The sequence below is a fragment of the Eurytemora carolleeae genome, unplaced genomic scaffold (genome assembly GCF_000591075.1).
Source record: "Eurytemora carolleeae unplaced genomic scaffold, Eaff_2.0 scaffold1110, whole genome shotgun sequence".
NCBI classification, from domain to species: domain Eukaryota; kingdom Metazoa; phylum Arthropoda; class Copepoda; order Calanoida; family Temoridae; genus Eurytemora; species Eurytemora carolleeae.
This window is the reverse complement of record NW_019397028.1, coordinates 1-26,673: the sequence shown is the minus strand read 5'-3', so window position 1 is coordinate 26,673 and position 26,673 is coordinate 1. Positions and strand designations below refer to the sequence as shown.

The 26,673-nt window shown below is 31.3% G+C and overlaps 2 protein-coding genes across 3 annotated transcripts in view; one reads left to right on the top strand and one right to left on the bottom strand.

The window, feature by feature from the left end:
* LOC111711245 (nucleobindin-1) overlaps positions 1–10,193 on the top strand; it is a 23,905-nt gene extending 13,712 nt beyond the window's left edge. The window contains exons 9-19 of one of the 2 annotated variants that reach the window (XM_023485542.1): positions 1,069–1,138; positions 1,747–1,813; positions 3,090–3,183; positions 3,721–3,785; positions 4,494–4,595; positions 5,171–5,222; positions 6,847–6,954; positions 8,216–8,284; positions 8,738–8,793; positions 8,994–9,048; positions 9,963–10,193. In XM_023485542.1, coding sequence (XP_023341310.1) covers positions 1,069–1,138; positions 1,747–1,813; positions 3,090–3,183; positions 3,721–3,785; positions 4,494–4,595; positions 5,171–5,222; positions 6,847–6,954; positions 8,216–8,284; positions 8,738–8,793; positions 8,994–9,048; positions 9,963–10,043 — 819 coding nt within the window. In that variant the 3' untranslated portion in view covers positions 10,044–10,193. Of the gene's footprint in view, positions 1–1,068; positions 1,139–1,746; positions 1,814–3,089; positions 3,184–3,720; positions 3,786–4,493; positions 4,596–5,170; positions 5,223–6,846; positions 6,955–8,215; positions 8,285–8,737; positions 8,794–8,993; positions 9,049–9,956 lie in introns of both variants that reach the window. The other variant, XM_023485541.1, reaches the window with a different exon arrangement.
* A 2,338-nt stretch (positions 10,194–12,531) lies between these two features.
* Positions 12,532–24,952, bottom strand: LOC111711244 (leupaxin; the record flags this gene model as incomplete). The annotated part of the gene is given in 8 exon segments (XM_023485540.1): positions 12,532–12,994; positions 13,716–13,791; positions 13,863–13,904; positions 15,329–15,370; positions 17,648–17,698; positions 18,873–18,971; positions 24,134–24,215; positions 24,870–24,952. Coding segments are annotated over 8 exon segments (492 nt in total), but the record flags the coding sequence as incomplete, so codon positions are not given.
* Between the last annotated feature and the right edge of the window lie 1,721 nt (positions 24,953–26,673).

Here is a 26,673-nt window from a genome sequence, read left to right as displayed (position 1 = left end):
AAACAACCAACTTAAGTCTTATAGTTTCTTACAAATTTCTAATTCTAAATTTATCGTTAACAATAACATTTACTTCTTGTCGTATTGTTGTCATATTAACACCAATAAAACAAAACACTATGTCGTCGTATACTTACATCGTTGGTTATATATTGATTTTTAACAAGCTAGAAAAATATTTTTTTCGTCCTTTAATCATTATATTTTCATTAAATAAAAATGATCAAAAAGCTTGAAATTGAAAAACACATACGATTTATCAAATTGGGAATATTTTTTGCAGTGAAATCTCAGGGGGGGGCTACGCCCCTCCCTGAATCTGTCAAGGGGGGCGAATGTCCCCCTCTCCCCCCCCTGTATCCGCCCCTGCCCCTGCTGTATGTCAGCCAGTGCAGTTGGTGTACTGGGCGGGTCAATCGTGGGGCAATCTAGGTTGGGCTGAGCACGTTCCGACTTTTTTTATTTTTCCGTTCCGTTCTAGAACGAGGGCTAGATTTTTCGTCCTCGTTCATTCTTTTCCAATCGTTCCATCCACATTCCGCTCTGTTCCGTTTTTGGTGTTCTTAGTCGAGAAGAGGTTCATCCCGTTCCATTCCGTTCTTTATGTTCTTTGTGGAGAACGGTTCCATTCACGTTCCGTTACATTTTTTGTTGAGAACGGTTCTAACATAGTTAAAAAAGGTATCAATATTTTTTCAAAAAAGGGGTTATTATGGTGGGGGGTCAAAATATTGCCTCGGGGGGAGGGGCTCAAAAAAATTTTCCTGATTTAAATTGCATTCTCGACTTAGAATGCGTTTCTGGTAATAAGAATGCGTTCCTGTTTTAAACATTCTTTTCAAACAATTTCCGTGCGTTCTTTTTTGAATAATTGTTACAATATTTTTTTCTGTTCTATGTTTTCGTTCTTTTTTCGGAACAATGGGATCGTTCTTGATAATTCCGTTCGTTCTCGTGAAAGAAAAATCGTTCCCAGGAACAATGCCCAGCCCTAATCCAAACTAGGACCGTATAGAGCAGTTCAGATCAAATGTAGGAGTTGAGTGTGAAATAACCTATTCTATTCAGGAGTTTGAATATGCAGTAAAGGAGTCAGAGAAACAAATAACAAAGGAAGATTTGTACTGGCATAATCTAGGTGAGTCATCTTGGACCTTAGAAATAGTCTACAGCATTCTACTTAGGTAACCTGATTTTAGCAATGATTATTCAAGAAACTATAATCACAGAATAGTCCTAGATCCTGCTATATATGTGGTCTGTAATTTTTGTGCTTTAATAATTACCGGAGATAAAAATGATGTGTATATTTTAAAGTAAAACCCCAATAACAAATAATCAATTGATTAACTGAAAAATAAGGATATTTCGTTAATTATTGATCAGAAAAAGGCATACAAGGTGAATCGGACATGCCATTCAATAAATGGAAGATCACATAAAATTACGTGCTCAGTCCCTAAACGCAAAAATAATGGACAAAACCATGCATCTTGAGATTTTTTCTTTTTTTCCACAAACTCTAATTTTTGAATCACATATCTCTGCAACCAGATGCTGTATGTATATTTCAAACTATGAGTTTTTTCAGCTTTAATATTCAAAGTTTTAAATATCTAAGGTGTACTCCATCAGTTTGATGAGATATGGGAACTAGACATTTTTTTTTGTGGAAAACTTTATTCCTTTAAACTTCAAAATGAAATTTTTACAAAAAAATTGAACTGCATTCATCATATTATATAGAGAAGATGGCTTCTTTCACGGATGACGAATATTTGAAGTTCAGGAATGACCATGTTTTGGAAATAAGGTAGTTTTATTAATTAGTCTAGTTTGCAGATTATGAGTCCAAAACTATATTAAGAATGCGCTAGTTTTAACAAATAGGATGAGCCATTTAGTAAAAATAAAAATAAAACTTAATATTTAAATAAAACTTAACGTTAAGCTGTTCCTTTTTGTTCTTTAGTTTTGTACTCTCAGGTTGCTATTTAAATTTTATTACTTATACCCGAGTTTAGGGCTGCAACTTAGACCCGACTTATGAATCAGCTGACAACAGCTTGTGTCATGTGATCAACAGCTGCCAACATTTAGACTCGACTTTTGCAATTAGGCCTGATTACAATAAAACTGGCCTTGGTTGAATTTTGTAATGTTGATTCTTATTCTTCAAAATCCCAAAATCCGCTAATTCCAAACATAAAAATCCACCAAATACGATATAATAAACTGTTGTTTTAATAAGTCTTGATGGCAGCTTAGTCTTGAGTCTTATTTTCCCGAAATTTAAAGATCGCAGGCTCATGTTAGTTTCAGAGATTAGGTTAGATTTAGAGATTAAGTTAGTTTTATAGATTAGGTTAGTCTTAGAGATTAGGTTAGTTTTAGAGATTAGGTTATTTTTAGAGATTAAGTTAGTTTTAGAGATTAGGTCAGTTTTAGAGATTAGGTTAGTTTTAGAGATTAAGTTAGTTTTAGAGATTAAGTTAGTTTTAGAGATTAGGTTAGTTTTAGAGATTAGGTTAGTTTAAGAGATTAGGTTATTTTTAAAGATTAGGTTAGTTTTAGAGATTAGGTTAGTTTTAGAGATTAGGTTAGTTTTAGAGATTAGGTTAGTTTTAGAGATTAAGTTAGGTTTAGAGATTAAATTAGTTTTAGAGATTAAATTAGTTTTAGAGATTATGTTAGGTTTAGAGATTAGGTTAGTTTTAGAGATTAAATTAGTTTTAGAGATTAAGTTAGGTTTAGAGATTAAATTAGTTTTAGAGATTATGTTAGGTTTAGAGATTGAATTAGTTTTAAAGATTAAGTTAGATTTAGAGATTACATTAGTTTTTAGAGATTAGGTTAGGTTTAGAGATTAAATTAGTTTTAGAGATTATGTTAGGTTTAGAGATTGAATTAGTTTTAAAGATTAAGTTAGATTTAGAGATTACATTAGTTTTTAGAGATTAGGTTAGGTTTAGAGAATAAATTAGTTTTAGAGATTAAGTTAGGTTTAGAGATTAAATTAGTTTTAAAGATTAAGTTAGGTTTAGAGATTAAATTAGTTTTAGAGATTAGGTTAGGTTTTGTTCTTCTAGGCAGATGATAGTTGATGGTAAACTACCCACCAACTACAACTATACAGATGTCCCGCAGTTAAATGGATATTTTGTCAATTCAACTCATGTTCAGGAATTCATGGAACAAATGCATAAAAAATACTTAAGTTTGATTTTCAGAAATGTGAGTAGAACATGTTGAAAAAAAACTTTTTTTTGCAAGGATGTTCAAAAATAAGTTATAATTAAAAAAGGCTTTTTATAAAAGGACTGTTTGAAAAATGTCCATCTCTCCCAGTTTTATGATCAATGCATGACAATATTGTTTTTTTTTCTCTGAATATTAATTTTCTCCGAGAGCAAGTGTTCTTGCAACAAAAAAATTACATCTAAAGAAATTGAGTTTTTTTTTTCTAAAGCTCTGATTTTCTAATTTCTGTATTCTGCTCGTAGACCTGTGCAAGTTCAACCTATGCATTCTGTTAAATTTAACAATCTAAGTTGAAGTATGAAAGCTTTTTACCATCAGGTTGATCTAGGGATTTCCAAAGGAACTGAAAACATGCCTGCAGACAGCCAAGCTAGATTTACATATAGATTTATGTTTTGAAAATCCTCTAAAAACAAAAACGAAATTCTTTTAATATTTGTTTGTAAACCATGAATGCAGAGAAATGGTTCGATCATAAATCTTCATCTCCAAGAAGAGGAAATAAAATATAAAGATTTTAAAAGGTATTTTTTAAATTAGATATTATTACCATTGTTTAGTTTATTTACACTATAATTATCTTTAAACATTCTTTAAACAATTTTTTTTATAAATAATGTTTTGAGATCATCTTTTTTTCAAATAGCTACTTAAAAATTGTTTTTATACATTTAATTATGTAACTTTTGATTTTTAATTGAAGGAGTGTCAGGTCCGATTCACGACGGTGCCCTTAAACGTTTTATGAATAAGATTTCCATTTTTTTTAAAGCTGATTATTTTCATTGTGGTTTCTTGAAAAGTGAGAGAAAATCAAACCCAGAACGACGGTTATATTCTTCCATATTCTTAATCAGAAAAAAATGTTACGGGTACTGTTGTGAATCGGTCATATCTTTTATGATTATTTACAACTAATGTACAGGGAAGTTAAGGGAATTTTTAGCTTAACCAAGGGTTCCAGGGACCAATTTTGCCAACAAAGTGAAGGTCGAGGAACCCCGTGGCTATGAAAAATTTTTAAATTCCCGAAAATGCACAATTTTTTCTTTAGAAATAAAAATGCAAAAATTTTTTCAGAAACAATTTTCATACTGGGTGATTATTTTACTTAATTGTCCCAAGGGACGTTAAGTAACTTAACCTTCCTCTGTTAAGGGAATAATGGGTCGGCAATGTTAATAAAAAGACGGTAAATATTGTAAATTTAGTAAATATTGTACTAATTCTAGGTTTCTGATGATGAACAGATATTATTTGGAGGAAGAATTAGCGAAGGAGGTTTCTCCGGAGAAAATAGAGAAAATTCAAGCAAGAATTCAAAACAAAATAAAGTAATTTAAAAATATTCAAGTTTCATTGAGGATAAAATATGGAGATGAACAGGCTAAAATGGGGCGGGGGGGCCCTGTCTTTTTTTGACCTGTCACAAGACTAATTCAAGATGTGGGGGATAACAGAGAACACGCCTGAAAAGGGGGACGGGGAGCAGGATACCCAAACATTTTCAAAGATATATCTCATATTACAAGATATTTAATGAAATTTGATATTTTCGGGAAAGTCGAGGGTCTTGGAGGAGTCGTTCATTCTTGCTGGGAATTTCAAATTTTCTAATTCATATATCTTTGCAACCTAATTGTGTAAACCTTTGATATCTTAGTCATAGTATTTTTTATCTAGCAGAAATAGTTGTATAAATTTTAAAAGTTCTACGACATGGGGTTAGATAATTAGAGTTTGTGGCAAAAAGTCAGTTCCTTTATTAGTTAAAATCAAATCAAAGGAATTACTGAAAATAAATAAAATTTTAATAATTTTTTTTCATGTTCTTTTTTTATTCTTTTATATATTCTAGAAAACAGAATTCTGATAAATCTTGATAACTTTCTTTTTTCTAAAATTGTAGGAAAAGAAAGGAGAGAATTGCAAGAGCAAATATTCCACTCTCGGATAAACAGGTTAGTGTATTCAAACTTAAAGAGACTGTAAGCGTAATTTCAAATCAACCTCTATTCATAGATGGCAATGCCCGATCGACAGCAGTTCTCTTAAAATCTTTATCTGCTCAATCATGTCACGCACCTCTGACCTTTCAGTAAAAGTAAATTCAACCTAAAGTCTGACCGCGTCAACATTGTTGCACCGGCTAGTCCTTATTGAGGGCCTGCTTTATTTAACCAATGTCCAGGCGATACAGTACAAACTGGAACCGGAAAGGTTGACCCGGCTAGGAAATTCAAATGTACTATGGCTGCCCGTGATGTGGAAGATATTGTCGTTTTTTTTTAAGGTTTAAAAGTATTTAATCCGCACAAATCTTATAGTTTCCCCGCTGTAGAAATGTCCAAGTCACTTTTGTAGAGAAATTTTGATTGAAAATAATCAGTTTTTAAACTGTTAAATATTAATATCTAATTCATACTTGAGTAGACAACGCTTTCTAAGGGTACCGTTGTGAATCGGGCATTGCCAGCTTTGCATGGAATTACGCTTACAGTCCCTTTAAACCAACATTATTGTTTATTTTCCATTTTTTTTTCTATTTATAAATGTTTGTAAGAAAATGGTGAAGCTGTTAAAATGATGAACAATTATTTCTTTCATTTTCTATGAAAAAAAAAACTTTTCAAAAGTTTGAATGTTTTAATATTTTCACGCTATTACCATGGAACACGAAATGATTGTTCTTTAGTCGCGAACTCTGTAGCTCGTATGGTAAGTGTAAATTGTTTATCGTTAACGATACTTGAAGGCATAAGAACACTTTAACTTTTTCATAAGGGGGTCAAGCGGGAGATTTTCTGCTTTTCATAGTTAACGATGTTTTGATATAATAACAAAAAATCAAATAAAATCATCATAAATAGATGTTATTTACATATTACCAGAAGACTTCTCTCCTCACACTTATATCTAGACAAATCTGAAATTTAGTCTTCAAATGTTGGCCTTTAGTTTTACCTCACCAACTCACTTGTAATTTTGTGCAGCCCTAGACATAAACATTTTAAAAATGCATTAGAGAAATACTGCTTGATATTTGCGTTTCTGTGTGCACATCTTGTGCGTGCACATCTTGAACCTGCACATCTTGAGCGTGCACATTTTGAACCTGCACATCTCGAGCGTGCACATCTTGAACCTGCATATCTTGAGCGTGCACATCTTGAACCTGCACATCTTGAACGTGCACATCTTGAACCTGTACATCTTGAACGTGCACATCTTGAACCTGCACATCTTGAATGTGTACATCATGAACCTGCACATCTTGAACCTGCACATCTTGAATGTGTACATAATGAACCTGCACATCTTGAGCGTGCACATCTTGAATGTGTACATCATGAACCTGCACATCTTGAGCGTGCACATCTTGGTTTGCAGTGCTCAAAACACTTTTGGAAATCTCTTGGGCTTTACTTGTATTATCTTGAAAACAATTTGTAAAAGAATTGAGTTGTTGCCGCAAACTCTACTTTTCTAATTTTATCTTTATCGATGTCGTAAACCATTGATATTTTAAACTAAAAAATCAAAGGTTTACAACATCAGACTTCAAAGATACAGAGATACATCTAGGAGAGAGAGGTTTGGAAGAAGGAGGATTTGATGGAACCTGAAGAGTTTAATATTGAAAAGTATTTTTCACTACACGATACTGATGGAAATGGATTACTCAGTAAACAGGTTTTATATTAACCTTATTATACGTTGGGGTATGCATAGGGGAGGAAGGTCGAAGGGTTGGTTAGTGTTCCCAAAAAATCCAAATTTCTTTTAAAAGCCTTCGCAAAATGGACTTTATAACATATGTTACATTTTTATATTTGTCAATAGTAAAAATTATTATTTTTCAGCTTTTTTCCGACTTACTTTTGAAAATAATTTTAAACCCTCCCTGGCACCCTCACAAATAAAGTTAGAGGTTAAATTTTTTTAATGCGCAGGCCTTGAAAAGTTGAACTAGGAACATATATGTAGTATGTACTGCACTCCTCTATATGAACTCTAAGGGCAAAATCTTTTTTGTACAATTTTGGAATTTTTTATTTTCATATTTTTCACAAATTAAAATATTAAGCGATAAATGTTTTTAATGCAGATAATCATTTTTTCCATTCCATTCTTTCCTGGGTATCTTTCTTCACTTTATTTAACTGCGTTGCATTAGCTGCATACCCCCCCCCCCCCTCCCCTGAAAGGCAATTATGCAGTTCTGAAAATAGCTGATTTGTATTTCTCATTAATTTTCTGCAAGTCTGTAATACTGGAAAGAAGTATGTATGAAGAAATTCGTTAATTAACTGGATTAATCGAATTCCTTCACAACCCGATTTTGGCTCCAATATTTTAAAGAGAGCGTTTTTATGCATTCGTTAATTTTCCCGGACGATGGCATGGCTCTTCGGAATTCCGTTCGTTCCCTGCTAAAAACAGCCAGCCCTTGTAACAAAAAAATGTGGAATTTGTTAACAAAAGCAAACATAACCGTACGATTAAACAAAATATTGGGAATTCTTTTTTCTGTTTGCAGTTTGCACTTTTGCTAAGCATATTAAGGGTTACAGTCAGGGATGAGTATTGTTTTTAAAAATAATAAAAAAAATGGGACAAAATTTAGTTTTTATTTGGATTCTTTAACCAAAAAACATGATTTTAGAAAAATTGAGACCATTTTTTAAAGTTACCTAAACTGTACTAGTCGAAAATTCATTGGCTCCTTGTAAAGTTTAGTTTACACGTGATTGCAGGTTAAACTCCTTGATAGAGTGGCATGTAAGATTCACGACGTTACGTAACGATGGAGAAATTAACAGAATTAAACACAAACGACAAACAATTAGAAAAACGACGTTATCTTCCATATTATTGATCAAAGGTTCAAGGGTACCGTTGTGAATCGGACATCTCCTCCTTTAAATGAAAATTCAAGAACTGTCCTTTTAAGGAGATAGGAGGAAGCTTGATGGGAGAGCTTGGTAAACTATATGATCTTCAAGATGATTCTGTTAAAGAGGTAAACACTAAACATATTTTCTCTTCTTAAGGGGACTGTACAGTGTACACGGAATTTCTAGTGTTCTCTCATTTGATGTTTTACATGACTGGAGAGTGGCATCTTTTTCATTTTTAAATGATCTCAGACTTTTTTATTCTTAAAACTATTGTTTTATTCTTTAAAATCTAAATTTATTTCCAATATTCTCAGAAAAAATAGATTGCGTCTATTTTGAACTTTATTGGCAAGGTTGCTGCAAATTCTTGAGAATCTCATCTAATTTTTTCAATTTGATACGAACATATTGTACATATTACACTTACACAATGCCATTTTTTTGGGATTTGATATTCTACTAAATTGTCGAAAAATATGTTTTAAAGAAATTTAACCATGCAAAACTTATAAAAACATTTCTTTTGCATTTCTTTTCCATCCCCCCTGGACCTCTTTAATATTTGTTTTGTAAAGGAGAGAGAAGCAAAAATGGCTGCTTGGATGCAGTACGTTTTCAACACAGGAGACAGGTACACAATATATTGTACAGGGGTCTCCTATAACACAAAGTAGTTTAACCCATTATTCTAAAAAAAAAATAGCTCTCAAATTAGTTTTTTTTGTTTAGTATTCGAAAAGAATTAGCTTAATCTGTCAGATGACGAAAGAATCGGATTAGGTCTAATGTGATTAATCAAAGTACAAAGGGGTTTATTGAAGTTTTTTTCAGAAATAAAGACAATAATATCAATATAGAAGAACTAAGAACTCTAGCAGAGAAAAAGGTATGAACTTAATAAGATAAAATAACGTGGGACACATTTAAACAAAAGACTAGAGTCGTTGTCACACTTTGCACCTTTCAGGCCCCCCCTCTCACGCTTTGCGCCCTTCCGTCCCCCCCCCCCTCTCTCACACTTTGCGCCTTTCAGGCCCCCGCTCTCACACTTTGCGCCTTTCAGTCCCCCCCCTCTCTCACACTTTGCACCTTTCAGGCCCCCCTTTCTCACACTTTGCACCTTTCAGTCCCCCCTCTCTCACACTTTGCACCTTTCAGTCCCCCCTCTCTCACAATTTGCACCTTTCAGTCCCCCTTCTGTCACACCTTGCACCTTTCAGTCCCCCCTCTTTCTAAATTCTTTATTTGTCACAAACACAAATTTTCTAATCCTTATATCTTAGCAACTTGATGGTGCAAACCTTCGATATTTCAAACTTTGATTATTTGATCTACCAGAATTCATAGTTTGAAATATCTAAGTTCTACGGCATTGGGTTGCAAATATATATGGATTAGTAAATTTGAGTTTGGGGCAAAGACTCAAATCCTTTTCCAGGAATTTTCAAAAATGTGTTTATAAAACATGTTTTACATGTGTCCTCAAATTCAGAATTTCATAAAAGAAAAAAATAGTAAATATTTGAAAATGGGGGGGGGGAGGGCTTGGGATTTAGATTAACTTTTCCACATGATTATTTCTTGATGACTAAAAAATGCATAGTTGGGTTACATTAAGTGTTGAAGTCTTTGCAACCTGACGGTCTTTACCTTTGATATTTCAAACTTTGAATAGTTGACCAAACATAATTAAGAAATTTGGTTGCAAAGATAAAGAAATTAGAAAATGAAAGACTCAATTCCTTTGTTTGGAATTTGTTATGAACGGAAATTATTTTTTATATTTTTATCCTGATGGAGGATGAAGAGTTAGTTGAAGGAGAACTGGATTATTCTGAAGATGATTTTGGAAAATTTAAACAAGAAATGGAAAATGTTTAATATTGACTGTGAAGAAAACGAGAAAGAAAAGGATTCGTCCTGATATCATTCCCAAGGAAGGGTTTATTTAAATCTTCAACTTAAAGGGACTGTTTAAGCGTAATTTCAAGTGACAGTAAATGCAAAGATAGCAATACCTGATTAACAACGATACCCTTTATAACTAGAAAAGTGTTTAATTCTTATCAGTTTTCAATTGAAATTTAATTAATACTTGATAAAATAAAGTTTTCAAAGGTAACGTTGAAAATCGTACATTGCTATTTTTGCATGAATGGTCACTTGAAATTACGCTTACAGTCCCTTTCAGATTCCCAAATGTGTGATCCTTTTAACTCATTTAAGAGAGGTCACTGAGTAGTTTGTAATTTGCAATTTGCTATTACTGAATTTTTGTCTTAAAATTAGAACTTTTTTGTTGTGAATCTTCCCATCAAGTATTGATCTCCATCAATTGCAGACAAAGTTGCAGATAAAATTAATTTCTTTTCCATATCCCGTGGTTGGTATACTCCGCAGGGATAACTTCAAAAGAAGGTTACAGCGCGCATGTATTCCAAAAATCAAAAGTGCCCGCTTTGGATATCGAGATTTGCATTTTTTTTGAGATTAGCATTTATAAATTAAAAATGCTTAGTGTCATAATATTCAAATATTGATCACAATTACATACTCCATAAAGTAATTACAATTGTAGCCTTTGTTTGTGTGTGTGTGTTTGCGATCATATGTCATGCACCCGGCACAAAGATCCAGCTGCTTAGAAAAGTTGTATACATGACATTTTCAAGACGGAACGACTTAAAGTGCCGAAACACTTTTGCCTTTAATCTTAACTCAATTGTACTTCAGCTTCAAAACTATAAAGCACTTGTTTTTAGCTCTAGTTGTAAAGTAGTAATTGGCAAAATTCTGAACAATTTTTATGGGAGAGCTTGCAACCTTTGTATCACTGTGACCCCATTGATCGATTTGTCTCATATTTTGATTAAGAAACTTCCTAGAAACTTGGTTTTATAGTTCTTTAAGTTATTAGGAAAGATCAATTTCAATAAGTGTTTTTATTTGGTTGGAATCTGATATTCCACGGTTACTTTCTCCACAATTGAATAACAAGACAAAGGAATTGAGTTTTTGCCACAACTTCAAATTTTCTAATTTCTATATCTCTGCAATCAGTGAGTATAAACCTTTGATATTTCAAACTTAGATTATTTGATCTAACAGAATTAATTGTTTGAAATATATAAGGTCTACGACATTGGGTTGCCATGAGAATATTTGAGTTTGTGGCAAAAACTCAGTTCCTTTTATTTAGAAAAATATTAAATTGCATATAATAATACTACCTGAATTTTGAATTTATTAAAAAAGATTGTAAAGCATGAAATTAGTGAGATTATTGATACAATGAAAAAATAGTAAAAAATTTTAAAAATGTCATTGTCCCAAAATATTATTGAAATCCGAAATTGAACGTAAATTTAACTAAATATATGTCCGAGAGAAATTATGAACCCTTACTCTTACTTTTTCAATTTAAAGCAAAACATGAAAAGTAAAAATTAACTTTAAAAAATTGCAATTTGTGCACCTTTTCTTAAAACATTTTAAAATTTCCCCATAAATTCTAACATTCACAATGACACATGTCTTCATTTTGTGTTACGCAACATTTAACAAATCATGGAGAGAAACATCGCAATAGTTTTTATCTTTCTTTTGTTGGTGGTAGGTAATTGAGATAATTCTATAATTTACAATGTAAATAGAGATGAAATTTTTTGTTATTTTTCGTATTGCGATTTTTTTTTCAATTGGCGCATTTGTGGATTTTTGATTTTTGCTTCTCTTATAGTAACTATAAGCTTGAAAATTCTTTGTTTTTAGTTTTAAAAGGAATGAAACACACAGATTTAATTCATCGCATATTAGTTTTATTTTGAACTTAAATTAAAATTTTTTTTTATGATTAGTCGGATTTGTTCTACAGAAACTTTTAATGTTTTTAGACTTTTAAAAGGTTTTATGACAAAATGAGAAGGTTCCAACATTATAAAACTGTATTCTGCTTTTATCAAACAAGCAAATCTGTTATCCTACATTCAAGAAGAAAATATAAGGAAAAAATATCGTTTTAGGGTTTATAAAACAATAGTTTGTAATTCGTTTTTGCATAACATTTTCACCTAGAATAACAAATTTGTATGTTTGATAAAACCAAACTTCTACAGAATACAATTTAAAATTGTTGGACCATTCTCAGACTGTCGTATAATCTTTTAAAAGTCTAAAATATTAAAAGTTTCTATAAAACAAATCATGCTCATGCCCATCCCTATTAATGAACTTTATATTTCTGTGAATATTGTTGTGCTCGAAATGTAAAAAATAACTTAATTTGTAACTTTAAAAATAAAAGATTTGATAAATTTAAGTGTTTAATATTTTATTAATTCTACGGATATGATTAAAAAAAATAAAGAAGTTAGTTTAATGTGTTTAATAATTCGATAAATAACATTAAAATTCTAAAAGATATAAACAGGTTAAGAACAATTTTAGTATTTTTTTAGATACATGATCATAAGATTTATAATAATTGGCTACCCCCCCCCCCTTATTTCTACCATCAAATTTTGGCAGAATAGTTTTCAAATATTAACAAAATTTGATTTATTAAAGGGTTTTCTTCAATTAGTAAAATATCAAATTGAAGCAGATTTAAAGAACTGATTTAGCTGTTAATATTCGGAATCTGATGTTGTAAACTCTTGATATGTCAAACTTTGGCTATTTTTGCATTGCTCCAAAATTATAGTTTGAGAAAATGTTGCGAAGATAAGGATAAAAAGTTGTGAGTTTGTAGTGAGTAAGTATTTTATTAATTGAAGAAAAACATAAACTCTTAATAAGTTCAGCGGTCTCGAATTTTCATTCATCCTGGATTCCTGAAACAAATTAGTTTTAAAAGTATAATGCTCTTGACGAATACGGTTATGTATCTACCATATTTAAATTTTAGAAGGGTATTTTTAACAGAAATCTGAAGAGCTGATTAGCTCCTGCAGTAGCGGAGTTAAAAGGAAAAATTTACCAGTTTCTGAAAAAAATAAATTGGAGCTGTAATAAAGAATAATAAAGATATTTAACTTTTTTTACATCCTTGAGATTTTCATCTTCGATAAATTTCTCCAGTTTGCGGATTTATCTAATCTTATTGGTGGATTTCTTTCTTGATGAGAAAGACAATATTGGCTCAAATTGCAGTAGGCTGTTTAACTGTAATTTTAGAAGAACATTTTTTCCCAAAACCAGGACAGTAAAAAACATGTTTGCAAAAATATAGTTGTGCAATAAAATGTTATCAACAAATTAGTTTGAGCATTAACCAAACGCACCTGTCTGGCGTAAGCTCAAATTTGGTGGAATGCAAAATTTGAAAACTGATGCTACTAAATATTTTAATTGGATAAATTTGGCTCATTTCTCAGACAAATGTAGTTCGGTGAAAATCATATTAGACTAAATGCATTATAAAACTCTTACTAAAGACAATGCAATATATGCAAAACATTTATCCAATCTTTTTTTACAAAATTTCCCAATTTGAAATATAACCACCAAACAAATTAAAGATTCCATTTTTTATTAATGAATAAATGATTTTACCTGCACAAGGTGCACACACAGGGCTCCCTTCAATCGAATAGAAATTAGCAGATCCCTCAAATGTCGTCTTACATTCCTTAAAACCAATCGTATTGATAAAACTCTTTTATTAAAAAGTGTATTTAAAAACATAAATATGTCACTTACCACGCATTTAAAGCAAGAAACATGCCACTGTTTATCAAAAGCCTGAAAAAATACAAGCTTTCAAATTTCGTGGTTTTAATAGATTTTTTGCTTTCTCTGTAGGTCAGTAATATAATCAGTTTATATCATGACAGGAGAATTGTTGTTATTGATTATACTGAAGCCATCGAGTAAATACTTTTGTGAAATCTTGCATGAATAATTAATTATAAGAAATTTTCAAAAACAGAATTTGTATTTTTTCTTTATATTTTTGAGAGTTCCCATTAAATACCGAGTATCATTAAAAACAAGTTATTTTACATTGCTTGTTTAAATAGGTTTGAACGGAATGATTAGTTCAAATAGAATAGGTCTTGAAAAATGGTTGTACCACCACACCTTCTTCTGTGCAAGTTAAAAGGGACTGTAAGTGTAGTTTTAAGTGATTAACAAAGGTACCTCAGAAGTCTTAATCTAATTAAAAATGTAAAGAATAACGTCGTTTTCTGACTTGACAATAGCTAATTTCTGGTACAGGGTGTCCCAATAAACATGGGAATTCAGTGACGAATTCGATATCGTCTTTTTAAATAATTCTTTGATTTAGTATAGTGATACCTACTGAGAAAGCTGTAATTTGTAAGAGTTTCGTATGCTATGTTCACATTTTGTTTGTTTATGTTTTGACTGCATACGGGTTGTACTTAGTAAAACAAGAAAATTGCAGTTATAGGGTTAATAAAATGTTGGAAATGATTTCTTTTATTAATATTTGCACTCGGCACAGGAAGAGTCAATAACATGTTGATAAAAATATTTGTGCCCAGTGTCAGGTTTGGAACATAAGCACGGTTTGGAACTTTCTTCCTCCGTAGTTGCCTACTTATAAGTTAATAGTGTGCTCGACCTTATAAGGGTGGAAAACTTTTTTTTAACTTCAACTAAACATTATTTTGCCTTTTTCAATCACAGACTTGGCTTTTACCAAAAGTAAATTTTTGTACATTTTAAACGTTAGCAAACATTTCTGCAGTCGTTTTAAAATTAAATATGATCAAGAAGTATAAAAACTTCAATCCTGCTATATGTATTTCTTAAGATATATTTGTTTAAGCTTTAATTCTGAATTAAAACCATTTCTACAGCAAATTAACAAAAACTGACATATTTTAGACAATATTTATAAACCTAGCTTTACAATTTAAAACTTCTAACCAATTTTACATAAAAAAAATTCAATAAAAAACATCGTTTATGAGTCCAAACAATAGTTTCAGAAACGAAGGCTCATTCGATTTTTAAAAATCTGAAACGAAACGAAAAAATATCGATTTTTTATCGTTGTCAAGGTCCACCTTAATGTGTACCCACACAGACTTGGGCAAAAAACACAAAACTAGAAGAATTATGATGTTACAAAAACGTGGCAGTATTATCGTTAAAATTAAACCTTTTCTAAAATGTCTAAATAGAATATATTGTACCTTAAGTGCTCTATCAGTAATAGGATCACCGCAACCCCCGCACTGAAATTATTATGTTATATAAGATTAAAGATATTTTGGAAATATACTTATTCATCAACTAATTCACATAATAATAATACTATTTTTCATTCTTGCTGTGACAGGTTTGCACGTGTTTACTTGGAGAGTTAGGAAAAACAACCAAATAAAGGTTAATCCTAATATATCTACATTTACAAAAACATGGAAACTTTGACCAATTAGATGCATTGTTAACTGATTTCTAATTACTTTCAAAGTTTCTATTTTATCGGATCTGAAAAACAACTAAGTCAATTTAACCGTTGTTTTCTAAGAAACTTTTAGTGAAACCTGTCAGCGACGTTTTTGCTAACAGCTGAATATGTGTCTTTATTTTTGTAGATATAAATACGATGCATAAGCCAAGAAAGGTGCTCAAATCTAGAGTAATTAAGTAAACTGAAATCTGACACGAACCATAGAAAACAAAAGTTGTGTCCTTGAATTGCATTTGTTTCTTTGATTTTCATACAAGGTTACCCACAAAGGATAAGACTGCCTGTTTTTAAAAATTCATTGATTTTAAATTCCTTGTAAAAGTTCAAATTAAATCATTTTTATCTCAGTAAAAAGAGTAAACTATTTTTGTAACTGGCCTTGCAGTAATTTTAGCTATAATATACGAGTATTACTGCCCAAAATTAAATGAAAAATAAAAATTTTAAACTGAAGTCATGGTTAGATAAATACTGACATAAAACTAACTACGACGAAGTGAACAATGTATCAGATTTTTTTCAGTCAAACTTTGATCAGAGTACATTAGTTCCAAAACTAATACTTGGCCCATTTCTAACACTTTAAGCGATAGAAATGGGCGCAAATTGAAAGACAGGGTTTATGGGATCCCGGCCCATATCGAGAGTAAAAGTCGGTAGTGAAAACTTTAACCAATATTTTATTAAACATGATGAGGACTACAATTCCCAATTTAAAACTATTTTCTGAAATTCTGGTTATCCTAAACGTTTTAGCCTGATCCCCTGAAAACTCAAGGCTGGGCGACGAATATAGTAACGGGCTCTGTAAGGACAAACCCACCAGTCTCGGGATGCAATAATGTTAGGATTTTCAAAGTTCTTGGATCTGCACCAAAATTTAATACAAGCTAGATGAGAGAATAGAGAGTCTAACCTGAAAGTCTCATCCCGGTCCCTTGAAAGCTCAAGGCTGGGCGTCGAAGATAGTAACGGGCTCTGTGAGTCGGGTTCGAGTGTATAACCAAGACCCGCCAGTCTCGGGTTGCATTAATGTTCGGACTCGCCCTCAACTTCATCGGCTGGGGCGGTCAACTTGCACTGCTAGGCAGCTCACCAAAATGCAAGCTAGCCCTGGGAATGGAGAGGGTACCCTGAAAGTCTCAGCCTGATCCCTTGAATACTCAAGGCTTGGCGACGAATATATAGTAACGGGTTCAAATGTGTAGGCAAGACCCGCCAGTCCGGGATTGCAAATATGTTCGTATTTTCAAAGAATGAAATTTGTTGCCAGTCCCAGGGGGCACAAATCTTGTGAAAATGTTCTGGTAGGCAGGCTCTCTGCTGTTCCAAAAATGTGCTTGCCAGTCGGATCGCTTCACGTACGAGGGTGCTAGAGCGTCAGGAAACCTGTCGGTCGCAGGGTGCAATTTAAACTTTATATTAAAATCTTGACCGTTTTCAAGACCATGTCAGGCTTTCTATTTTCGAACATATCCTAAATTTGAATCATTGTCTCGTTTTCGAGACAAACCTCACTTTCCCGTTTTTGAGTATCATCCGCTTTTCAGAACAAAGCTTACTTTCATAACTTACAAAATAAATTACTGAAAGTAAAAATTATCTTATTCCACTCGGCTTGGATTTAAAGATAAATACTCTTGAAAAGATAACTTTGCAGATTTGGTCCATTTCTAACACTCGGTGTAAGAAATGGACAAAGTGTTAGTTTCGGAACTAATTTCCCCTGAAATTACAACTTAAAATATCAACAAAAAAGTATAAATAAGCAAAGACTAGTTAATGGATAGAAATGGGTTCTAAAGTTAAAATACACTGGCCTTTCAATCAGAACCTCTAGTTTACCGTGACTAAATACCTTTCGATCAGGACCTCTAGTTTACCGTGACTAAATATACCTCCTACAGGACCTCTAGTTTAACGTGAATAAATAAATCTCCTACAGGACCTCTAGTTTACCGTGACTAAATGCCTCCTACAGGACCTCTAGTTTACCGTGACTAAATACCTCCTCTTGATAAATAGGTTAAAATCCAACCTTTGGGAGTACAGTGTCAGTGTAGCAGTGATCACAATAAGGTTTCCCGTCCTTAACAATAATACTGAATAATAATAATATTTTACGGAAAAAATAATGATATTTGATGGTATTGTGGTTGGTAGCTGGAATTATGATCTTTTTTGTTTATAACACTTTTACACATTTTCTATCATCTCAATGTTATCTCGGAACTTGATAGAAGACAAATATTGTTCATAACTTTAATCATATAGTTGGAAACACTAACGAGAGGCTGGGCTCATTTCTTATTTGATCACATTTTTGTTTTTCTTTTTACTCTGGTCTAGCATGTACTGATATGTAAAATCTTGGTTCGATGCCAGGGTAAAAATAGTAAATAACAATTCACAAAGTAAACATACATAGATTTAAATTGAATGATAAATTGATAAATTGATACATCGTTAAATTGATAATTTTTTGTTTTGGGATATAACCACCCCTCAACCAAGCCAAACATATAAAACCACCAAGGCAAGAAACAGATAGAATCCCTAGGGACTAGATTTAACTGGTGCATACAAAAGCGTTTTTAAAAAGTGTTCATGAAATACATCATTAAATCATAATTTGTTGTTTCCTAATTGTCATTTGTCATGTAGAAAAGTCGATAATAATATAAAACAATTCTTTCTGATTTTTTAAGTGGAATCCCAAACTCTAAGAATCCCAAATGAATGTCAACCAATGTTGGGATTGGAAGAATTGGGATTGGGATGAGGATTAGGAAGTTGGAATAGGTTAGACAGGGACCGATGGGAATTGGAATGGATATCAGCTAAAGAGGAAGTCGGGACTGGGATTCAATGAATGTTGGGATGATAAAAAGGGTTGGTAAATTGGTAGTTGGGAAGATTGAGTAGATGTATTTAAAATTACAGAGAATAAGTAATTTAGTGGATAAAAATGTTAATATAGGGGTGAAGACGACATTTTGGAAGGAATTAGCGGATTATTGTTAAGTTAGAATAAGAGAGGGAAAAGAGTATAAAAATCATCATTAGAATCATTCAGTAATCTGAAACAAATACTACTATTACTACTTATGATAATAATAATGATAATAATAATAATAATAATAATAATGAAGATAATAATAATAATAATAATGAAAATAATAATAATAATAATAATATCTATTTTTTTAAATTGCAAAAAGTACTCCAGAGTTTTATTTTAATATATAAAGAAGACTGATTACCTTTGCCCTGTAACTCATTTCTGCGCTGAATTGTACGAGGCATCCGTAGCATTGAAAATGTTGAGGATGCCATGTCTCATCCATGGCCCGCACACAATCCTACAAAAAATCAGGGACAGTCAACAGAAAAATGGAAAGAAATAAAACCAAGAAAATCGGAATAGAATATTTTTTTTATTTCCTGTATTTCCTGTATACAATTTATAAGAATGTTTTAAAGATAATAAATTGAAAAAAGCTGAACGTTGCTCACATCCGTAATAAAACAAAGCCGGGTTAATACAAGGCCAGACTTGAATAATTATGCATAATATGCGGCACACTTGTTAGTCGAGTGAGGGAGTGCACAGCACACCACCTCAATGTGTAATCCTTACCACCCAAATGTATTTTGCGGCCTGCTAATTGAGCTTCTTTTCTTAATTTTAAAATTTTAATTTAACCCAATTCTTTAACACTTTTCAGCTCTCATTTAATCCACCAAACCACAAGACCTTTGAATTCAAATGTTTTTTGTTTGTAGTACCAACTAACTATTTAATATTACAACTATCAAACCAACTAACTATTGAAATAGTAAAGCTATCTAACCAATTAACTATTAAATATTGCAACTTTCTAACCTACTTACTATTGAACATTATAACTATCTAACCAACTACTTATTGAACATTAAAACTATATAACCAACTAACTATTGAATATTAAAACTATCAAACCAACTATAAATATTGAATATTATAACTATCTAACCAACTAACTGTTAAATATTGCAACTATCTAACCTACTAACTATTGAATATTATAACTATATAACCAACTAACTATTGAATATTACAAGTTTCTAACCAACTAACTATTGAATATTACAACTATCACACCAACAATAAATATTGAATATTATAACTATCTAACCAACTAACTATTGAATATCATAACTATCTAATCAACGAACTATTGAATATTACAACTTTCTAACCAACTAATTAATGAATATTACAACTATCAAACCAACTAACTATTAGGTATTGCAACTATATAACCAACTAACTATTAAATATTACAACTATCTAACCAACTAACTATTAAATATTACAACTATCTAATCAACTTACTATTGAACATTTTAACTATCTAACCAACTAACTGTTAAATATTTCAACTATCTAACCTACAAACTATTAAATATTACAACTTTCAAACCAACTAACTATTGAATATTACAACTATCAAACCAACTATAAATATTGAATATTATAACAATCTAATCAACTAACTATTAAATATTGCAACTATCTAACCTACTAACTATTGAACATTATAACTATCTAATCAACTTACTATTGGATATTATAACTATCTAACCAACTATAAATATTCAATATTAAAACTATCTAAATAACTAACTATTTGATATTACAACTATCAAACCAACTAACTATTGAAATAGTAAAGCTATCTAACCAATTAACTATTAAATATTGCAACTTTCTAACCAACTAACTATTAAATATTACAACTATCTAACCAACATATAAATATTGAATATTATAACTATATAACCAACTAACTATTGAATATTACAACTATTTAACCAACTAACTATTAAATATAACAACTTTCTAACCAACTAATTATAGAATATTACAACTATCAAACCAACTAACTATTGAAATAGTAAAGCTATCTTACCAATTAATTATTAAATATTGCAACTTTCTAACCAACTAACTATTAAATATTACAACTATCAAACCAACTATAAATATTGAATATTACAACTATATAACCAACTAACTATTAAATATTACAACTATATAACCAACTAACTATTAAATATCGCAACCTCTGTTTATAAAGATCTAAAATAAACCTTCAAGTTTAAACTGTAAAATGCACAACGTTGAACTTTAAATTAACACAAAACAGCAGTTTTACTTAAAGGGAGTGACCGGCTATGTAAGCTAGTTGAACTGAGGACGCAGTGTTGTGGAAAACTTCTTTAGGATTCATTTGAGACATATTTCACTTTTTTAAAAATCTGTAAATCCTGAGTTTGAGCGCAAATTCGACGTTCAAAACTCCTGATTTGGGGGTGGATACGCTTTCAGAATTAGTTTTTTTAAAATTATTAATTAACGACGACATAAAATGTAAAAATATTCTACATAAAACTACAGACGTCATGTTTAGGAACATTTTGAGAAAAAAAAAGTAATCTTATCATCGAAAATAAGTAATCTTGTTCAATTATTAGTTTCTATTCTCTCATTATTGTATTTTCTCGTTATTCACAAAGATGTTCGCAGATTTTCTATAATTATTATTGAAAAGACGACATTTAAAGAATTTGAAGAAATCTGCGAATAAATTCAAAGAAAATTAGAAANAATAAAAAGAAATATGTTCCTAGCCATCTAATTAGATTACTGTATAATTTTTACTTTATTTTTCGTTGTCGTTATTTAATAATTAAAAAAAAACTAATTCTGAAAGCGTATCCACCCCCAAATCAGAAGTTTTGAACGTCGAGTTTGCGCTCAAAAAAGTGAAATATGTCTCAAATGAATCCTAAAGAAGTTTTTGACAACACTGCATACTCAGTTCAATTACCTTACATAGCCGGTCACTCCCTTTTAACTTCAGTAATACGTTTAGGGGAACAGTGGCAAAATATAGTTTTAAAATATATTACAAAAGTTTAAATAAATACGATCGCAATGTATTTGATTAAATATGCGAATCAAATTTTCCATTTAACATTTTTTAAATTAAAACGTTTACTTGTTGTTTAAACGTTGATTTTTGAACCTTAATAACCGAACGTTCATTTTAAAACGTTTATGTTCAAACATTCGAGGCAAATTTGTAAACGCTTTTTTCAAGAATTTGTGTTCAATTGTTCATATTTAAATATTCATGTTCAAATTTTGTTATTGTATTTAAGGTTAGTAGTTAACATATGCTGTCTGTTGTATTTGTGCAAGTATAGATAACCAATCAGAAGTGAAAAGCAATCCACACAATGAGAGTATAGGTAACCAATCAGAAGTGAACAAATCCACATAATGAGAGCATAGGTAACCAATCAGAAGTGAACAGCAATCCATAATGAGAGTATAGGTAACCAATCAGAAGTGAACAGCAATTCACACAATAAGAGTATAGGTAACCAATCAGAAGTGAACAAATCCACACAATGAGAGTATAGGTAACCAATCAGAAGTGAACAAATCCACATAATGAGAGTATAGGTAACCAATCAGGAGTGAACAGCAATCCACATAATGAGAGTATAGGTAACCAATCAGGAGTGAACAGCAATCCACACAATGAGAGTATAGGTAACCAATCAGAAGTGAACAAATCCACATAATGAGAGTATAGGTAACCAATCAGAAGTGAACAGCAATCCACACAATGAGAGTATAGGTAACCAATCANTTGAAGCTATATCAATACTTGTTGCTGTTATGTACTCCTTGTATTGAAGCTATATCAATACTTGTTGCTGTTATGTACTCCTTGTATTGAAGCTATATCAATACTTGTTGCTGTTATGTACTCCTTGTATTGAAGCTATATCAATACTTGTTGCTGTTATGTACTCCTTGTATTGAAGCTATATCAATACTTGTTGCTGTTATGTACTCCTTGTATTGAAGCTATATCAATACTTGTTGCTGTTATGTACTCCTTGTATTGAAGCTATATCAATACTTGTTGCTGTTATGTACTCCTTGTATTGAAGCTATATCAATACTTGTTGCTGTTATGTACTCCTTGTATTGAAGCTATATCAATACTTGTTGCTGTTATGTACTCCTTGTATTGAAGCTATATCAATACTTGTTGCTGTTATGTACTCCTTGTATTGAAGCTATATCAATACTTGTTGCTGTTATGTACTCCTTGTATTGAAGCTATATCAATACTTGTTGCTGTTATGTACTCCTTGTATTGAAGCTATATCAATACTTGTTGCTGTTATGTACTCCTTGTATTGAAGCTATATCAATACTTGTTGCTGTTATGTACTCCTTGTATTGAAGCTATATCAATACTTGTTGCTGTTATGTACTCCTTGTATTGAAGCTATATCAATACTTGTTGCTGTTATGTACTCCTTGTATTGAAGCTATATCAATACTTGTTGCTGTTATGTACTCCTTGTATTGAAGCTATATCAATACTTGTTGTTGTTATGTGCTCCTTGTATTTAAGCTATATCAATACTTGTTGCTGTTATGTACTCCTTATATTTAAGTTATATCAATACTTGTTGTTGTTATGTACTCCTTGTATTGAAGCTATATCAATACTTGTTGCTGTTATGTACCCCTTGTATTGAAGCTATATCAATACTTGTTGCTGTTATGTGCTACTTGCATTGAAGCTATATCAATACTTGTTGCTGTTATGTACTCCTTGTATTGAAGCTATATCAATACTTGTTGCTGTTATGTGCTCCTTGTATTGAAGCTATATCAATACTTGTTTTTGTTATGTACTCCTTATATTTAAGTTATATCACTACTTGTGTAAACTTGATATTCTGTAAACTTGCAATACGTTGTACATTAGTAATGATTTAATGTTGTAAACTTAGACATAATGACATTATTCATTGAATAATTAACATAATTAGCTTAAATCATGCGACATAATTAAATCACGCTATAAAACATGTGCGGAGATAGCTTAACTGCGTTATATCTATTCTCTCTAATCTTATAAATACGTACATGAAACTTTAACTGTGAAATAACTACGTAATAATTAAATAATTAATCATGTAATATAGATAACATCATGGGAGTTGTATCTACGTCAATTCCTTATGAATTGTGGCATAAGATATTAAATAAAAATAGTTTAATAGAGTAACTATGAATGCTTACTGCGTGAGAGTGAACTTGAAGCCCTGTTTTCACAATCAGGCGGGATAGGCCCCTTTAATGTGGGATCAATATATAGCTTGTTGTATAACTAGGCTTGTGTCTGTGTGTGGCATTCATAGTCCTCAAGCCCTGTGTTAATATAACCAGAGCTGAAAACTTTAGAATGGTGGATATCGGGATTAAGGCTTAATCCACTCTTTTTCTTAATCTCGAGATTAAATATTGCTTGTTCTCCTCTCATTTTTAATCTCCAGATTAATTATCCGNGGGGGGGGGGGTCAAATTGATCCCTCCCCTCCCCGGGTATCCTGGTTTTCAAGTACCCCAGCAGGGATAGGGTTAAGTTATATTAATACTTACTGCTGTTATATACTCCTGGCATTTTGCGCATTTTGGAACAAACTTTTTCTTGTAGTCATCGTCGCAGTAGAGTTTATTGTCTCTGAAAATGTTAAAATTAGTTTCCACGAATCAAGATGGCTGTGTGAGACAGTAACATGGTGTTCACTATATCGAACTGACCGAAAACATTTTATTTAATTTAGTTTTCTACCAGATATTAAGATACTCAGTTTTCTGTTTACGTTGAAAAACAAATTACAGTTTTTGTCACAATTTTATCAAAACATGTTTTTTCTCCTTGTAACATCGCACTATACAACATTTTTTTATAGGTTTCACGTGAATCTGTTTGATGTCAAGTTATGCGTATTTCCTAGTTATTTCTGTATCTTAACAACAACATAAAAATTAAATAATTTTTATACCAAAAAAAACTTTGAATTTCAACACAGAAATTTTGATTATGATTTTGTAAATAACAAAAAATTTCTATGCTGCTGTGCGTAGAAACCGTTGACAGCTAAGAAAAATGTAAAAAGACAATTTTAGGAATCCTTTTATTTGCATCACCGCACCGTAAAGTTTCCAATTGGAATTGTGCTGAATTGTGCGGAATTGCGAGGACATTAAAGGGCCCGCGATTGCACACAAGTAAAATCTACTTGCATTGGATACATGATAGTTTTCAAGACGACATTCTACAAATTCGTTCTTTGTATTCGAACTTCTGGGTTATTCTGCAATAAAACCTTACTTGGAAAATACTGGAAGATTGCAGAGGTTTTGTGAGCAGACAATACAGGTAAAATGCTTCTCATGATAAAATTGGTCTTTGGCCTGAACAATTTATATCTTTATTATATAAATAAGAAACCTCAATTTGGATGTTTGTAAGTTTGTGTGTCCGATCATAATTCAGGAGCCCCATGACTGATTGGCTTATTATTTTAATTGAGGAACTCGGTATGAACCACAGAAATTTTCTTCGTCTGGGTTTTTTATTCTAATAAGAGGAAATTGACTTATACAGGGAAATATTAGTTTTCAGGCAGGTTGGGTGAGTTGGGTTCATATTTAGAAAATTCAGTTTTAAAGCATCCATACCTTATGATGCAGATATTTTCTTTCTACAGTGATATGCGATTATATCAATATAGTGAAGACGATTTTCGATTTCAATTTTGATTTATTTCGAGCTGTTAAACAGCATGGANGGGTATGAACTGTTGAGATGAAAAACTATATTCTTGCGGTTTTTCGAAGTGTTATTTTCCTATTTCTTGTATTAAAGGTCAAACAAGAGAGGATCCGGCTGATTACATTTTCGTCTGCTTTTCAGGGAACACTAAATCTTTTTTAGACAAGAAAATTGGAAAGTTAAGCTTTTAATTTTTAAGATTAATTTTATTGGCTTTAAAAGGATAAAAAAATTATATTTTTCTTCTGAAGTTCAAAATTGCCCAAACTCCTTCACTTTTTCAACATCATAGCTTTGAACAAATTCTGTACATATTTACATATGTACATTTGTACTGCTCTCTATTGTGTTTAAGGTCCCCCAGATTTCATTATGTACTGACAACATAAATGAATGATTATATGGTTGGTTAATCATAAAATTGCGCGTTACGTGTTAAAAAAATATTTTCTAAAAATGCTATCTACAGTTTTATTTTTAGAAAAAAAAAATTTAAGTATAAAAAGTTCTCCAGTAATGCTAATATCATTTCATAAAATTCTGTTTTACCATTTAAATAAAATGATTTTATGAAAATTATATTTACTTTACACTGATCATTAATTTCTCAAAAATATAAAAAATGTTCTCCCGGAAAATACCTCTTGTTGCTTTACGTAGCGGTTTCTATACGTTGGATTTCTATAAGGTTTGACTTCAATTAATTTGTTTGAATAGATGTAAAAACATGGTCATAACATGTATCAAACATGTTAATATTTGTCAAAAGTAAAGTTAAGCATTTATCAACATTTTTCTGACGTACTTTAGGAGTTTTTTTAAAGCCTCCCTTGCACCCTTACCCTTACCATTAAATAGCTGAATCGGGATAGGGTTTAATGGGTTCACAGAGACACAGACAGTAAATTTCCATTGATTCTAATTTGTCTGAGAGTAAATGACATTCCTTTTTAAAGACGGGATTCAATGATAAACTCGAGGGCTTGCGGATTTTTCGGATTTTTTTTTTGCCTTTGTAGATTTTAAAAGTATTCTTTAATGAAAATATCCCGGCGGGATTAAATGAAAATTGTTGCATAACAAAAAACCAGCTTTTTATAAACTTTTATGAACTTCTTTTATCTTTAGTTTTGTAGTCCTGAACTTCTTTTATCTTTAGTTTTTGTAGTCCTAAACTTCTTTTATCTTTAGTTTTGTAGTCCTGAACTTCTTTTATCTTTAGTTTTGAAAATGTAATTGACAACTTTCATATCTTGCAACCTTTAGATCAAGCTGTGAGTTCTCCAGACATTTAGTTGTGCTTTGCTGAAAAACAGACAACAAAACAAAAGTACAAAACTATAAGTAGAAATGATGTAAA